The sequence below is a fragment of the Leptonychotes weddellii genome, chromosome X (assembly GCF_054177405.1).
Source record: "Leptonychotes weddellii isolate Sample4059 chromosome X, ASM5417740v2, whole genome shotgun sequence".
NCBI lineage: Eukaryota > Metazoa > Chordata > Mammalia > Carnivora > Phocidae > Leptonychotes > Leptonychotes weddellii.
The window spans coordinates 100998632-101016048 of record NC_138385.1 but is presented as its reverse complement, the minus strand read 5'-3'; the positions used below and the strand labels follow the sequence as shown (position 1 = coordinate 101016048).

The 17417-nt window shown below is 48.9% G+C and overlaps 1 protein-coding gene across 1 annotated transcript in view; it reads right to left on the bottom strand.

The window, feature by feature from the left end:
- Positions 1–17201, bottom strand: part of GPR143 (G protein-coupled receptor 143) — a 35561-nt gene extending 18360 nt beyond the window's left edge. Inside the window, exons 1-7 of the mRNA XM_081809291.1 lie at positions 16715–17201; positions 12356–12465; positions 11387–11481; positions 4089–4181; positions 1095–1204; positions 610–658; positions 99–115 (exon numbers count right to left, since the gene is read on the bottom strand). Coding sequence (XP_081665417.1) covers positions 99–115; positions 610–658; positions 1095–1204; positions 4089–4181; positions 11387–11481; positions 12356–12465; positions 16715–17078 — 838 coding nt within the window. The 5' untranslated portion in view covers positions 17079–17201. The remainder of the gene's footprint in view (positions 1–98; positions 116–609; positions 659–1094; positions 1205–4088; positions 4182–11386; positions 11482–12355; positions 12466–16714) is intronic.
- Between the last annotated feature and the right edge of the window lie 216 nt (positions 17202–17417).

Sequence of the window (17417 nt, the reverse complement as noted above, 5' to 3'; positions counted from 1 at the left end):
TTCCAGTCCTTTCCATATATGTGATTTTCATTTGTTTGATGTAACTGACTCAGCACTTTTATGCAATTCTATTTAAAAAGTTACTGTATTTAATATACTGTTTTTAAAGGCAGACCTGAAAGAAAAGGGATCCAAAGAGCCACAATGATTTCCCATTCCTAGTGATAGAGTCCTTTTAATGTTTTAAAGTTCTACGATCAACAGCTGATCCTCAACCAACCTTCTGTTAAGATGCACTTCTTTTTTTCAGATTTTATTTGAGAGAGAGAGCACACAAGAAAACGTGCACGCACTGGGGGGAGGGGCAGAGGGAGAAGCAGACTCCCCACTGAGCAGGGAACCTGATGACGCAGGGCTGGATCCCAGAACCCCAACCTGACACAACGCTCGATCCCAGGATGCTTAACAGACTGAGCCACCCAGGCCAGGCCTGCACTTCTTCATTCCTATTCTGCACTTGAGAGATCCATGGGGCTGAAGGTTGGAGGGTGCTCCTGTCACACTTCCTTGAGGATGCAGTGGGGACTGGAATGCCAAGTCCCCAGCCTCAGCGGAGGTCTTTCCAGGGCTTTCTGCTGGCTCACAACATCCTTCTTATCCAGTCCTTACCATTGCATTTGACTCATTTCCTGTGCTCTACTTCCTGTTTCCTGCCCAACTGAGAAAAGACAGAGGCCAAGCACATCATGGGAGCAGCCAGGCTCACCACTCTTCAGGCCAGACTCCATCCCTTCCCTCCCCCGCCCAAGCCTCCCGCTCCACAATTTTCCAAGGGCACTCCTGGGGCCTGCAAGCCACATCAAGGGCAGACCCAGGATGAGCCCAGATGGAAACATGAAGTCCACTGGTCCTGGCCTGGAGCTATTAAACGTTGGCAAAGAACTGACGTAGCCCATCACTAAAGAGGCTTGCTCACTTCATTTATTAAACCTGCTCACTTTCTCCAAGTGTACTGTGCTTATGTCTCTGGAGGATGACAAATGAAGTCAACTGTCCTGGATGATTCCAGAAGGACGAGACACGCCATCATCTGAGCCCAAGGCATGGAGCCATACCCCATGGTCCTGCACCCAGAGAGCTTCCCTGTTATTCACCTGCAGTCACTGTCTTTTGGAACAGGATGGGATTGGCCACAAACACCAGCAGCAGCGGCAAGTATGTGGTGACATAGTGAGGAATGGCATGCTCCAGATCCCGCTCACACCTGGGGGAGGAAAACCAAGTCATTCTCGAAAACAAGGCTTTGCCTAAAATATACATACTTATCTGGAAGCCGAGATAAGAGGAGGAGAGTGAAAAGGGAAATGCATAAATCCACTTCTGAGTCTGCCCAAAGGAAATCTGACTCACAGCTCATGTCTGTGAATAAGCAATAAATCACTGAAGAATAAGGCAGATCAATCATGTTTCTACTTGTCTTGTAAATGGAAGGACCTCTAAGGCATTCCACTGGGGGACCTTTTAAAGGGCCCTGCTGGGAAAAGGAAAGATAGAAACAGACACACTGGAATGGGGGAGTCCCCGCACTGGGTCTCTTCAAGGAGAAAAAGACCCAATTCAAGTAGAGACAGAGGTGCTCAGTGAAGTAGTGAGGTTTTAAGCACTTACTCGGCACTATGCCTAGCCAGTCCTGTGAAGATCTAGTCCCTCCCCTTCAGCACCCCAGTATACCCAAACTTCTTGTTCCAAAATAAGTGTGTTTCTATGGTTATGCATAACAATCATTTCACAGGTGCTTTTCAGGGAAAAGGATCAGAATTTTTTTTTAAGATTTTATTTATTTTGAGTGCCCGGGTGGCTCAGTCGGTGAAGCGTCTGCCTTCGGCTCAGGTCATGATCCCAGGTCCTGGAATCGGGCCCCGTGTTGGGCTCCCTGCTCAGCGGGGAGCTTGCTTCTGCCTCTCCCACTCCCCCTGCTTGTGTTCCCTCTCTGGCTGTGTCTGTCAAATAAATAAATAGAATCTTTAACAAAAAAAAAAAAAGAAAGAAAGAAAATGTGGGTTTATATGAATTGTTGGGGGGGGAAGAGTATGTTTTTGATAACACATGTATTTAAAATTTTTCATGCTGTTGAGTATTCTTTTATATTTTATAATAACGATGTTGCAAGAGTCATTGAATAGGGGTTCCTGGGTGGCTCAGTCAATTAAGCATCTGCCTTCAGCTCAGGTCATGATCTCAGGGTCCTGGGATCGAGCCCTGTGTTGGGCTCCCTGCGTGATGGGGAGCCTGCTTCTGCCTCTACCCCACCCCCCAAGAATAAATAAATAAAAAACATTTTTAAATTATTTATTAGAGTATGAGAGAGAGATCATCAACAGGGGGGAGGGCTTAACCAACCTGAGCCACCCAGGCGTCCCCAAGGATGGGAATTTCTATTGAAGGATCATGGGAATCATGAGTCACCATGTGATGCAGCGGAGTTTACCAAGGTAAGAACTATCGGCTAAGAAATGCACAATGTAACAGAAAAAAGGGCAAAGAGGAAGACAGAATCGAAGGCAAAGGGGAGAGAGGTTGCTTAAGCCAAGCAGGAGATAGAAACGCAGATGGAGGAACAGCCCCTGTGGCCACAGAAGGTGGAATGATAAAAATGCAAGCACTCTTGTTTTAATATGCATGGAGTGGTCAAATCAGAAAGGGAAAATGATAGAAAAATGCAAAAAAAGTCAGGAAGGAAAAACGCAATGCCACCTTTTCTCACCATCAGGAGGAACACAGTATCACCTTACAATGCTACCTTCCTTTAAAAGCAGTTTTCATTTGCAGCTGTGGAAGGCTCAAATGCGGTCTACAAAGGCTTGAGGGGAGAAACAAGTGGAGGAAGAGCCATGATTCTGACAGAAAGACAAAAAGTGAGCAATGAATGAGAGGGTGAGGATGGGAGCCTGACTCAGGCCCAGGAGCGGCCTCCGAAGGACCACGGGGGCGCCTCAGAGCTCCTTGTAAGCCCTGCAGCAATGGCTCCCTCCCGCTCACATGCAACCTTCCCAGGAGGCTCCAGGAGCCCGCAGGTAAGCTGAGTGATGACAACTCCCTTTCCAATTAAGTGCATTCCATTGTAACAGCCACTGTCACTGTATTTGTCCTTTTAAAGTTCCTCAGGAGAGCAGCTGTATGAATGGATCTACACAGAACTTCGGGAGTATTCACCATCAACTAGGCAACACCAATCTGGAGATGTTGGAGTAGCTGCAAGAAATTAAAAAAGGAGCAGGGGAGAAATGGTCTAACCATGAGTCAGCAAACTTTTCCTGTCAGGGAACATTTACAGTTAAGTATTTTATGCTCTGTGGACCACACAGCCTGTCGAAACTGACACTGCAGAATGAAAGCAGCCATAAATCATGCATAAACAGATGGGCATGACTGTGTTCCAATAAAACTTTATCTACAAAACCAAGCAGAGGGCCGGATTTGTCCTCAGGGCTGTGCTGTGTTGATCCTTGTCTACACTGCCCTAAAATCACAAAGAGACAATGTCCAACCTGTTTTTCAGCTTTCCATTGTAAGTTAGAATATACATAACTTGGAGGGACCGTGAGGCCTTACAAATGATTGCATTGATGAGATTTGTTTTTTTTTAAAGATTTTATTTATCTATTTGAGAGGGAGAGGGAGAGAGAAAGAGCACGTACAAGCAGGGGGAGCAGCAGAGAGAGAGGGAGAAGCAGACTCCCCACTGAGCAGGGAGCCCGATGTGGGACTCATCCCAGGACCTGAGCCGAAGGCCGATGCTTAACCAACTGAGCCACCCAAGCGCCCCTGCACTGATGAGATTTTAAGGTTGAAGAAGAACCTGAGACCATTTCAGATCTCTCTCTCACACCTAGAGCTGCGTGCACGTCCTTACATGGGAGACACACCGAAAGCTCTGTGTGCACAAGCACCCACCTGCACAAATGTGAAAGGCAGAGGGAGGGAAATGAGCCCAAGAGTACAAGGTATTGTAGTGAGCCCCCCCCGGGGGTCAGCTGGGTGGCTCTGTGAACACTGGCCTGACCTGCAAGGGGCCCGCTCTGGCTCAGTGCCCACGCATTCTCTTCAAGAGCACACAATGGGCTGGGGAGCTGGGAGTCCCTACTTACCTGGACACAGAAGGGTAGTAGAGCAGGACCGCTCCCTCCACGCAGAGCAGGGCGGCTAGGCCCCAGGCCATGAGGCGGTAGAGCAGGATGGTGCTAGGGGAGAAGGACAGGGGGGCCTTGCCTGAGAGGAGGGATCGGGATGCCCAGCCACAGAAAGTACCAGACCCACTCCCGGGACCCAAAACAGTCAGGAAAACGTACACTGAGCAAACCCTTGGCAAAGATTTGCCTTATTATGCCTCTGAGTTTTTATTTTTTAATTGCGATGAAATTCACATAACATAAAAGGAACCATTTTCAAGTGAGCAACTCAGGAGTATTCAGTAAATTCACAATGTTGTGCAGTCACCTCCTCTATCCAGTTCGGACATCGTCATCACCCCAGAAGGAAACCCCAAACGCACCCCCCCGTTCCTCCTGCTCCTAGCCCCCAGCAACCACCAGCTTCCTTTGTGTCTCTATGGCTTTTCCTATTCTGCACAATTTAGGCAAATGTAGTCATGCAGTATGTGGCCCTCTGTGTCTGGCTTCTTTCACAGCACGTGAGGCTTGCAAGGGTGAGAGGAACAAGGAGCAGGTACCTCATCAGTCCTCCTCAGCAACCGGCTTACCCGCTAAGTGAGGAGCTCCTATCCCCAAACCTTCCCAGAGGCACCTAAAAGTCAAGGGTCTCCGTGCTCAGTCCAACCCAAGGTCTCTGAAGAAATGTGTGCGCATTTGATGTTCCAGGATAGTGGGGAGCTTCCCTTCCTCGCCTTCCTCCCCCACGCCCACCATTCGCTGCATGCTTCACATTCCTGGACCATCTCTACCCTTCATCTTCCTACGCCCACACACCTCGCCCTTTTCCCTATAGACCGGAGGTCAGCCAGCCCTGCAGCTGGGGGCTGGAAGACGGATGCACAGCTCTCTGACTGCGCCAATGCAGCCTTTAATCTGCGTCCTCTGCGCCACAGGACAGGGGGTCCAGCGCTCCATCGGATGCACTAACCACAACCCAAGACTCTACCAGACTCCTGGCAAATAGTGCAACCCCCCACCCATCAGGATTTTAACTCTGAAGATCAGCTGTGTAGACAAGGGAACGGTCAGGGATCTGAGTGAAGGGATGTCCTTCTAGAAGGAGACAGGAGGAGAGAGCCAGCACACGGGAATGAGCTTCAGGAAGAAGAAACATTTCACAGCCAGCTCTCTGGAAGGCCACAAGGAAACGACTCCAGCCTGTGTTTCCTCCCGGTTCTGGAGCGGCCCTGCCCTATCTCTCTGGGTTTGGGAGCTGGTGGGGTGGGTCTTGCCCAGAAGTCAGAGGCTCTGCATGGAACAAAGGAAAAAAGGAGCAGCCTTCTGCAAGGACTTGGGTGACTGTAGAGTGCAGACCCTCACCTTGGGCCAGAGGAATCTAGGAGTGCTGAGAGGTGGGAGACAGCAGTCCAGGGAGCGAGGCCAGGCGAGGGCAGGGCTGGGGGTGGCCACAGTCCCGTCAACGGTGCTCTGGCTCCGGATGACCAAGCACAGTGGAGTCAGACTGGCCAGGCTGGTCAGGCGGCAGCCACTTTAGGAACTGATACAACCCCAAACCCACACAGGTGGTGAGCCTGAGCTCCCATGCGTGCACAACGAGGAGCAGCAGGGGACTGCAGATCCTCGTCCCTTTATCTCACCACTGGACAGTTTCCAGGTCCAGGCACGCAAGAGCCCTCCCCAGACCCCCTTTCTCTCACACTCATGTTCACGGAGCAGGTAGACTTCAATTTAGGGCCTTTCCCACAGTCTCAAGCACCTTCTGTTGTTGTTTAAAGCCTGTACATCCTGCATCGGGAGCCAACGTAGCAGTTTAAATTTTAACTCAAAATCTGTCTTAATGACATTTCTTAGAATTAGGATTTTCAAAAAGATTCTCCTGTGCCAAAGAAAATAGCTGAGGACTGGAAGAATCTAGAAGGGAACGTGGCATTTAATCCAGCCATTCCTGCAATACCTTGCCCCCTGCCTTGGAATTCCTCAGGACCCAACCCAGGGCAGCTCCAGTCTCTTAACTGCCACCTGCAGAATCACCTGCACCCTTGGCTTTGGGAGCAAGCTGGCTCTTAGCAGAGAAGCTACAGGTGCTTCTGGACCCACACCTTCAGCTCTGGCTCCAACCACCCCGTGCTGGCCCCTAGGCGCCCTCACACCAGGAAGCATGGCTTCTGCCAGGGATGAGGTAGGGGCTGGGTCTCTGTGGCTCCAAACCACCTGTCTTATTTCTCTGCTGTGTACCCTACTCCTTTTTGTTTAAGGTTTATTTATTTGAGAGAGAGAGAGAGCACGCACACAAGCGAGCAGTGTGGGGGGAGGAGTAGAGGGAAAGGGGGAGAGAAACCTAATCACACTCCTCACTGAGCCCAGTGCAGGGCTCGATCCCATGACCCTGAGAGCAGGACCTGAGCTGAAACCAAGAGTCGGATGCTTAACCGACTGAGCCACCCAGGTGCCCCATCCCTACTCCTTCTTGATGGGAGAGCCGACTTCACTCTCAAAGGTCTTCCTAGCGCTGGACACCTGCCCTTGCTCTTGTCCTTAGGAGGGCATCTGGATGTTTCACAGCTTTGGACCTTTGCATTCTGCATGACTGGCAGGTCCTTGGAAGCTATGCTCTGCCAGCATCCTCTCATCTCTGCACGCCCTCTGCATCCTGCCTACCCTTATTCTGTGCTCCAAAATGAGTTCCAAACACTCTTCTGGGCCTGAGGAGGGCTTCCTGATTGCCTGCCCCGGCTTCCAAGGGCTCTGCCTGTCTCCTACATCCAGAAAGCGGTCAGGCTGCCCCGCCTGACCACAGCCATCCATGCGTGGGGGTGAAGCAGTGCACAGCCCTGTGGCCGCAAACGGCGTACTCTGCTTCCAGCTTCCTTCTGGTACTGCAAGGCTCCTCACAGCTCCACAACTGGCTGTCTGCGAGACCTCTAGTGTGTCAGAACTCCAATCCTCCAATCCCTCCGAAACTGAGTGAGAAACCTATCAGACAGGAACACACACTCGCACTGGGCTTCCAGGTCACAGACCTCTCCTTGCAGCCAGTTGCTGGCCCAAAACCATTTTCCCTTTTTCCTTAGTAACATAACCTGGATGTCATGCCAGATGGCAGTATGCCTGGCTAAGACTATACTTCCAACCTCCTCTTGCAGCTAAGTGTGGCCATGAAACTAAATTCTGGCCAATAATATGAAAGTGGAATTGTTGTGTAAAATCCCCAGGGAGGCTGCTTGAAGGGAGGTGCCTCAGGGGAAAACAGACCCTTATCCATTGCCCCCTTCCTCCTTCCTGCTGCCTGGAATGCAGATGTGATGGCTAGAGCTCCAGCAGCCATATTGGGCCATGACACCTTGAAGTTGGAAGTCACACAATAGGATGATGGAGCATGAATATAGGAGGCGCTTGGGTCCCTGATGTCCATCATAAGGGCCTTGGATTGCCTACCTCTGGCCTCTTTTAGCATGGGAGAAAAATTATCTTGTTTAAGTCACTATTATTTTATGTATTTTACATAGCCAAAGCTAATCCTCACGGATATACCTGGTTGGCTGCCTCTGACCTTCACTGCCTTCCCTAGAAAATTTTCAAAACCAAGAATACACAGGTTCTGTACAGATGTGTAAAAGTTTAGGAGTGAAAGTAAAAAGGTGGAAGAAACAAGCACAAAAGTAAACACTAAACTTCAGGGCAGAGAGACCAAAGTTAATGATGAGGACATAGGAATAGGAGAAATACCAACGATTTTTTTTTTTTAAAGATTTTATTTATTTACTTGACAGAGTGAGAGAGCACAAGCAGGGGGAGCAGCAGACTCCCTGCTGACTAGGGAGCCCGATGCGGGGCTCGATCCCAGGACCCCGGGATCATGACCTGAGCCAAAGGCAGATGTTTAACCGACTGAGCCACCCAGGCGCCCCTACCAACGATTTTAGGGCAAGGATCTACTAAGGTTGCCCAGCATATTCTACAGCCTGAATGTGATCTTTGTTTACTGATATTGGCTTTAAAAAAGTGAATTTATTCAGGAGCTCCTGGCTGGTTCAATGGGTGGAGCATGCAACTTTTGATCTCGGGGTTGTTGAGTTCAAGCCCCACACCGGGTGTAGAGATTACTTAAAAATAAAATCTTTAGGGGGACCTGGGTGGCTCAGTCGGTTAAGCGTCTGACTTCAGCTCAGGTCATGACCACAGGGTGCTGGGATCGAGCCCGACGTCGAGCAGGGAGCCTGCTTCTCCCTCTCCCTGTCAGTCCTCCTGCTTGTTCTCTCTCAAATAAATAAATAAAATCTTTTAAAAAAAATTTAAAAATCTTTAAAAAACAATTTAAAAAGTGAATTTATTCAACAAATGGTGCTGGGACGACTGGACATCCACATGCAAAAGAATAAACACCCACCTTTTCCTCACCTACATACAAAAATTAATTTAAAATGGATCACTGGGGCGCCTGGGTGGCTCAATCAGTTAAGCATCCAACTCTTGGTCTGAGCTCAGGTCATGATCTCAGGGTCATGGGATCGAGCCCGACGTCAGGCTCCATGCTCAGTACAGAGTCTGTTTGAGATTCTCTCTCTCTCTGCTCCTCCTACCCCCAATAAAATAAATAAAATCTTAAAATATAATGGATCATAGGGGCGCCTGGGTGGCTCAGTCGTTAAGTGTCTGCCTTCAGCTCAGGTCGTGATCCAGGGTCCTGGGATCGAGCCCCGCATCGGGCTCCCTGCTCAGCAGGAAGCCTGCTTCTCCCTCTCGCACTCCCCCTGCTTGTGTTCCCTCTCTCACTGTGTCTCTTTGTCAAATAAATAAAATCTTTAAAAAATAAATAAATAAATAAATATAATGGATCATAGGCCAGGGTGCCTGGCTGGCTTAGTCGGTAGAGCATGTGACTCTTGATCTCGGGGTTGTGAGTTCAAGCCCCACGCTGGGTGTGGAGATTAGTTTAAAAAGAAAATCCTTAAAATGGATCACAGACCTAAATTAAAGTGTTCAAACTCTTTTCTTTTTGGCTTGGTTCCCATGTTTTTTTCAACTCATACAAAATATTCCAGATTAATGAGTTTTAAGCCTCATCTTCCTCCACTTCCTCATCCTGGTTAATCTGGAAGTAACTCGATTTGTAAGTTTCTTTGCTATTAGCAACCATGAGCAACATAGATTATTCTTTTTCAAATATTTTTTGGTGAGTTTTCTCAAATACCTTTTGGAAAAAGGCACCTTAGGGGTATGTGGGTGGCTCAGTTGGTTAAGCATCTGACTCTTGGTTTCAGCTCAAGTCATGATCTCATGGGTCCTGTGATCACACCCCACATGGAGCCCCAAGGCCAGTTCTGAGCTCCGTGGGGAGTCTGCTTGAGATTCTCTCCCTCTGCTATTCCCCCTACTTTCATGTGCACTCTCTCAAGTAAGTAAATCAATCTTTAAAATAAAATTTTTAGGGGCACCTGGGTGGCTCAGTTGTTAAATGTCTGCTTTTGGCTCAGGTCATGATCCCAGGGACCTGGGATCGAGCCCCACATGGGGTTCCCTGCTCAGCGGGAAGCCTGCTTCTCCCTCTCTCACTCCCCCTGCTTGTGTTCCCTCTCTCGCTCTCTGTCAAATAAACTCTTTAAAAAAATAATAAATGAGATAAAACCTTTAAAAAATATATTTAAGGGGCACCTGGGTGGCTCAGTCAGTAAGCGTCTGCCTTCAGCTCAGGTCATGATCCCAGGGTCCTGGAATCCAGCCCTATGTGGGGCTCCCTGCTCAGCGGGAGTCTGCTTCTCCTTCTCCCTCTGCTGCTCTCTCTTTCAAATGATCTCTCTCTGTGTCGAATAAACAAAACTTTTAAATACATATATACATACATACATACACGGACACCCACACACATATGTATATATATAAAATGTAGTATATCGGGGTGCCTGGGTGACACAGTTGGTTAGCATCTGACTCTTGCTTTCAGCTCAAGTCATGATCTCAGCATCATGAGATCGAGCCCCATTGTCAGGCTCTGTGCTGAGTGTGGAGTGTGCTTGAGATTCTCCCTCTTTCTTTCTCTCTCTCCCTCTCCACCGCCCCACTCCCCTGCTCACATGCTCTCTCAAAATTAAATAAAATGTAGTACATCCTTACAATGGAATACTACTCAGAAGCGCATAGGAAGGAACTATGGATGTTGCTGCAACATGGGGAAACCTTGAACATGTCACTGTATGTTTAAGAAGCCAGACACAAAAGGTCACGTGCTGAATGATTCCACTTCCAGCCAATGCCCAGAGTAGGCAAACCTAGAGACAGAAAATAGATTGGTAGTTGCCAGGGGCTGGGGGGTGGGGGTGAGGGGTGGGGGGAGGAATTAATCACTGGTAAAGAGATTTGGGGGGCTGATGACTAATGTCATAAAACTAGTTGGTGTGATGGTCGCACGATTTTGTAACTATACTAAAAAATAATGGATTTTATACACTTAAATGGGTGAAGTTTATACTACTTAAAAAAAAAAAAAAGGCAGAACAAGGGCTCCATCGGAAAGTGGGGGACACACGCTTCCTGGACCAGGAGTCAGGGTACCTGGGCACTCACCCCACCCTGCCATGCGGCTTCCCTTGGTCACTTAGGTTCTCTGTATTTCTGTTCCCCCAACACACACGCACATCCCAGTGGTAATCCCAGAGCACAGTTCCTGAGAGCCTACGATGTGCCAGGCACGATTCTGAACCAGTTACACACAGCATTGCATGGACTCTCCCAGACCTGAGGAGGGCGTAGTATTTCACAGCCAAGTCTAGAGAGCTGAAGCAGCTTGCTGACGGTTAAACAGCTGGTAACAAATGCATGGGGCACACCCACCGGGTCATTTCTCCCAAGGGAGCCCCCCCTGCAGCTCCAGTGCTCAGGTTCCGTATTTGGCAGAACATGTCAATTCACACTTCAAAAACTTCTCTCCTCAAACCTTTAGATCGCCAGAAATTGTCTATGTTCATGCCAATTCTTTTTTAGTATGTGTCCAAAATGCAAATATGTAATTTATGGATCACTTGTCATGGTCTAAACATCCTCATTTTGAGTCTGCCCTCAGCCTTTTATAAAAATGAGCTGCCAGAGAGGTTTCTCAGAGAGGGGCTGGCTGATGTTCTGCACTTGATCTTAGCCAAAAGCCCGAGAAGCGATGGGGCTGGCTGATGTTCTGTGTCTGCCATACTGAAAAATATTTTGGAACCCTCAGTAGTACCCCTGACCCTTCCTCATACGACAGAACCTGAGCAGAAAGTTCTTCTTGTTCCCTCCAAATATACCTGTGCCCTGCCGATCTCCGGATCACCAGATAGGCGTCAACCGCATAGCAAAACAGCCACCAGAAGCAGGCGCTATACAACAGCTGGATCCACATCTGTAATCAGGAAGAGCCTGGCATCAAAGCTCCTGGAAACAGGCAGCAGATTGCCCCATCCGTGAAATGAGCTGGCAGATGCCTCTTTCCTGTGACGTCAGGAAGCAGGACACGAAAGCCGTCCGGAGACGCGCGGACGGTCTGGGAACGCAAGGGTGGGATGCGGCCCAGGGCGGGGTGTCCCTTGGTGCTCGGTCTGCTCGGGGGGGACTGCACTGGCCAGCCCTGCCCTCCAGTACTCTCAAAGGCATGGAAGATGAAGGCCTCAGATGTGAGGCCTAAACTGGCGTGAGGGCTCACGGCGCCTGTGAAGGAGCAGCTCTTTGCTGAGAATGAGGGAGTACGGGGCAGGAAAGTGCTTCCCAGAAGCGGGGCAGGAAGGGGCTCGGTATGTTATGGGCAGCACGAGACTGGTGTGCCTCCAGGGGTGGGCTGGGAAGCAGTGTGGGCAGAAGGGAGAGAAGCGGAGAATTGTGCTACGGCGTGGTACACAGAAGTATAGATACGTCTATTTCAACGCAGATTTCGTCAAGCAGAATACATCCAATCAATCACTTTCTTCTTTCTTTTTCTTTCTGGCCAGCTGGTTTTAACTGCAGCTCAATCTAAGGTAATAAGGATGGTCTATGTGTGCTCAGAAGTGGGGGCAGGAAGAACCACAATACAGCAGTGGTTCTCAAACCTCAGTGGGAGTCAGGAGCCCCTGGATTTGTTACTCCGCAGACCGACCCCACCCCCCAAGGTTCCTGATCAGCAGGCTCTGAGAATTTGCATTTCTGACAAACCCCAGTGGGCTGAGACCACGCTTTGAGGACCGCAGCCTAAGAGGAGCACAGGGGGGAGAAGAGGGTGAGCAAAAGCCAGGTGTACTTACCGCACTCCCCACACAGTACGCAGCAGGCCAAATGTCTGTCCCATTCACGGCGACGGGGTTGTCAACGAAATTTGGGAATCCTAGCCACACCGCAGACCGCAATACAATACCTAAGAGAGAATTAGAGGATATAGTCATCCCGCGGGGGATGCATTCCAAGACCCCCAGTGGATGTGGAAACTGCAGATTGTACTGAATCTATGTTTTTTTCCCTTACGTGCGTTCCTGGGACAAAGCTTAGTTTATAAATTAGGCACAGTAAGAGATTAACAACTAATAATAAAATAGAACAGTTATAACAATAGACGGTCATGGAAGTCGTGTGAGTGTGGTCTCTCTCCAAACGTGTTACTGTACTCTCCTCACCCTTCCTGTGGTGGTGTGAGAGGATAAGGTGCCTGCGTGATGAGATGACGCGGGCATCGTGATGTAACGTGAGGCTGCCAGGACCTTCGGCCGGCACCCGGGAAGGAGGAGCACCTGTTTCCGGACCACAGAGCCCTGGGGGGGGGGGGAGACAGAACCCGCGGAAAGCCAAACTGTGGCTGAGGGTGAACTACCGTGCTTTGTAATGGTCCTAACTCACATCTAAAGCTGACTTGGTGCTCTCTAAAGTAGATGGATGTAAGGATAAATACCTGAGAAGGGACAGAGAAAGAAATGAGGGAGGAAAGAAACACACACTTGGGTGTGTACAGAGAGAGAAACAAAGGAGATCCAGGGAGTAATTATTTCGGTCACAAAGCAAGCCCAGGCACTTTGATTTCAACTTAAACCATCATTAGCCACAGTCCTATCCCTAATGTGTTCTTTGTTTACTCGATATGAAGCAACTATGTGATTAAAAATCTTTATTTCTGGCTATTTTTTTAATGTCCATATTAAATATTCCTCACAGAAAAAAATGATTGAAAAAGCATGATTCTGAAATGTAAAAAGATAATTCTTTCATTCTCTGAAAAAAAATGCATTTAAGATTTTCACGAATTAGCTCTCGGCAATTTGCTCTTGACATTTATTATTTGTAAGTTTTCTTTGCTACTAGACCCAAATTTCTAATTCTCCTCAAAACAGTATACATCCTTAAGGTACATATAGAAAACTGCTTGTTAGGTAATGTGATATGCTTTGTCTAAGCATATGCTATGTAAAACGATACTAAAGGGTAACTGTAAACAGTATAAAGTTATATACTATGTACTCATGTACACTAATATAGTGTGTAATACACTATTAAATATACAATGCATGATACACTACTAGACACTGTAATACACCACCAAACTGACACTGCATACTCTACTACCAAATATATACTGTATAATGCATCGCCAAATACCGGGGCGCCTGGGTAACTCGGTTGAGTGTCTGCCTTCAGCTCAGGTCATGAACCCAGGGTCCTGGGATCGAGCCCCATGAACCCAGGGTCCTGGGATCGAGCCCCGCACTGGGCTCCCTGCTCAGCAGGGATTCTGCTTCTCCCTCTTGCTCTGCCCCTCCCCCTTGCTTGTGCTTTCTCTCAAATAAAATCTTTAAAAAAAATACACTCTAGTGTGCGATATATTACCAAATATACATTATGTAATACAATACCAAATTTATATTATGCAACATACCATTAAAGAGGAACTATGGACACTAAAAAAGATACTCTTCTCATTATCAAGCACTGCTCACAAAAATAATGCTTTTCTTCTGTAGAATGCTTTATCATTTTCAGCATCTAGCACTCCTCTGAGCTCAATAAATGCCCTACATATTTTTGTATTGATATGAGCTGATGAATGTCAACTTATTGTGGTAAACATTTCACAAGATGTGTATCTTAAGTCATTATGCTGTAGATCTTAAATTGTTATTGTGCCGTATATCAATTATAACTCAATAAAACTGAAGAAAAAAAAAAAAAACCTCTGTCCTATGAGGTAGGCATCTTAAGTATTTATTTTTCAGTGAGGTGTCAGTCACCAAGCCTTCCCCTTAATTCTGCCTCTGCTCATTTGTTAACATCATGCATCTCCCTTCCCAAACCAAGAGTGTATACAAATATTATTCCACCTATCCTCAAAAGATATTTAGGTGTATCTTTATTTCCAGATATTCAAGTTACAGAAACTAAACTGCTATTAAGATGTCTTTCCACACATTCTGCATGGAGCACTGGGTGTTATGCACAAACAATGAATCATGGAACACTTCATCTAAAACTAATGATGTAATGTATGGGGATTAAAATAAGAATAAAAAAAAAAAAAGATGTCTTTCCAGGGGTGCCTGGGTGGCTCAGTTGGAAGAGTATGTAACTCTTATCTTGGGGTTGTGGGTTCGAGCCCTATGTGGGGTATAGAGATTACTTAAATAAAAAAAAAAAGATGCTTTCCCAAAATATTTTAGTAGAATCAGGAAGAAAACCAATTTCTGATTTAATTAACCAGCACCAAGATGATTTTATCCCTAATACAAAGGAAGTACTTCTTCCTATCGGACTCCTCGGGTCTGAGAAAGTGACCAGAGGTTCCGCAGCATTTACCGGAAGTAAAAAAGGTCCTTGAGGGTCTCCAATCACAAGCGCATGGACCGGGAGAATGGGGCCCTGAGACATAGTCACCTGTAGCTCTACCTGCTCGAGGTGGGGTAGGAACTGTGGCCATCCCCTCAGGGCCCAGCTCCAGTACCATCAACAGCCCTTGCTTCAAAAGCAAAACGACTGAAAAGTACAATTCCGAAAAGGTTAGCACCTGTCAGCCAAATGCAGAGTGTGGACTGTATCTGGATGCTGATTCAAACCAACCAACTGTAAAACAGCATTTATGACACAATCGAACATACAGCAATGACATTAAAGGACTGATTTTCATTATTTTAAGGTGATAATACTAATGTGATATATATATATATATACACCCACATATATGTATTTCTTTTTTTATAAAGATTTTCTTTTTTTTTTTTAAGATTTTATTTATTTATTTGACAGACAGCAAGAGAGGGAACACAAGCAGGGGGAGTGGGAGAGGGAGAAGCAGGCTTCCCGCGGAGCAGGGAGCCCGACGCGGGGCTCGATCCCAGGACCCTGGGATCATGACCTGAGCCGAAGGCAGACGCTTAACAACTGAGCCACCCAGGCGCCCCTGTGTACTTAATTCTTATCTTCTAGAGCTATATACTGAGATCTGTATGGATGAAGTATATACATTCTGGGATTTGCTTCAGATTAATCCAGTGGAGAGTGTGATACGAGGATGGAGTGTAGACAAAGCAAGGTCATGGGTCCAGGGGTTCATTATACAGTCTGTGTGATTTGTATATGTTAGAAATTCTCCAAAATAAAACCTTAAACAAATGGTCAGCACTATCTAGCTTAGAGGTCTGTAAAAAGTGCCATGCATGTTTAAAGCAGGGGTGGCAAAGTTTCTGTAAAGGGCTAGACAGAAAGTATTTTAGGCTTTATGGGCCATCATTTCTCTGCCAACATCCACCTCTGTCCTTATCACAGCAGGAGAGAACGCACAGGCGTGGCTGCGTTCCCATAAAACTGTACTGAAGGATACGGACATTTAAATTTCACGGTACAGTCATATGCCTGGAAATATTTTTCTTTTGATTAAAAGCAACAACAACAAAACTTTTGGGCCACAGAAAGGGCTGGCAGGCAGGATTTGGCGTGGGGGCTCCAGTTTGGCCACCTGTGGCATAAAACCCAAACCTGACAAAATATACGTATTTACATATATTACAGATATATACATCAAGTTTTCTTCCTGATTCTGCTAAATCATTTTGGAAATGATTTTGTGTGTATACACAAAATACTCTTAAGTCTCTCGCCGGCAGAATAATTATGGCTCCCTTAGAGTATCTGGCTTTTGCTTAAGTGCCCCGTCTAAAATTTCCTTAGTAAGTTTGCAGTAACAAACATTAGAAACTGGTTTCTTCCTTCAACAAATGTTCCCCGGGCGCAATTTTTACTGCCTATCCTGTTTTGCTGAGTCCCCCGGCCGTCCCGTCCGGTCCCTAGGGAGCCGCCTCCGGTTTCGTCCTCTCCGCTACGGGTCTGCAGACACCCCGCCCAACCCCGCGAGCCATGCTCCCTCACCGGGGCACCGAGCAGGTCGCAACCCGCGGGCCGCGCGCGCTCACCCGGGCACGGAGCAGGTCGCAACCCGCGGGCCGCGCGCGCTCACCCGGACACCGAGCAGGTCCCAACCCGCGGGCCGCGCGCGCTCACCGGGTCACCGAGCAGGTCCCAACCCGCGGGCCGCGCGCGCTCACCGGGTCACCGAGCAGGTCCCAACCCGCGGGCCGCGCGCGCTCACCGGGGCACCGAGCAGGTCCCAACCCGCGGGCCGCGCGCCTTACCCAGGCAGCCGAGCAGGTCGCAGGCGGCGGCGGCGCGCAGGATGCGGACGGAGGCCGGGGCGCGTGCCGAGGCCGGCCGGGCTGTGGCGGGGGCGCCGGGGCCCGCGGGCCGGCGCCGGGGCAGCAGCTGCAGGAGGCCGAGCGCCAGACTGCAGGCGCCGCTGCCCAGGCACAGCGCGTGGAACGCCCGCGGCTGGAAGCTCAGCACCAGCTGTGTGGCGGCGTCCCGCGTGGGGCAGCAGAAGGTCCCGAGGCGTGGGGAGGCCATGGGCCGTGCTCCGGGACGCGCGGCTCGGGTCTGCCCGGACCCCCCACCGGCCCCGCCTGAGTCAGGTGCTGGGCCGGCCGGGAGCGGGGGGATCATGTGCCCGGAGCCCGCTCCCCCCCATGCCCGCGCGTGCGGAGAAGGCGCCGGCCTCGGTGGGGGCTGTGAGCCCTCTGCAAACGCCACGAGGTCTCACGAGGGCGAGGCTGGGTCTGGAGGAGGAGGGGGAGGAGGGGTGCGGGAAGGAGAAGCGCCCGAGGCCCGGCAGGTCAGCTTTCTCCACTTTCGCCGAGCCTTCTCCAAAACTGCCATCTGCCTTACCTGATCTGACCAGAAAAACATGCCTCATTTACCAGCTCTTCCCTATTTGGGACCCGACATCCCTAATTCTGATGCGCTACAGGCACCAAAACACGTTCCTCAACTCTGAGGCGACAG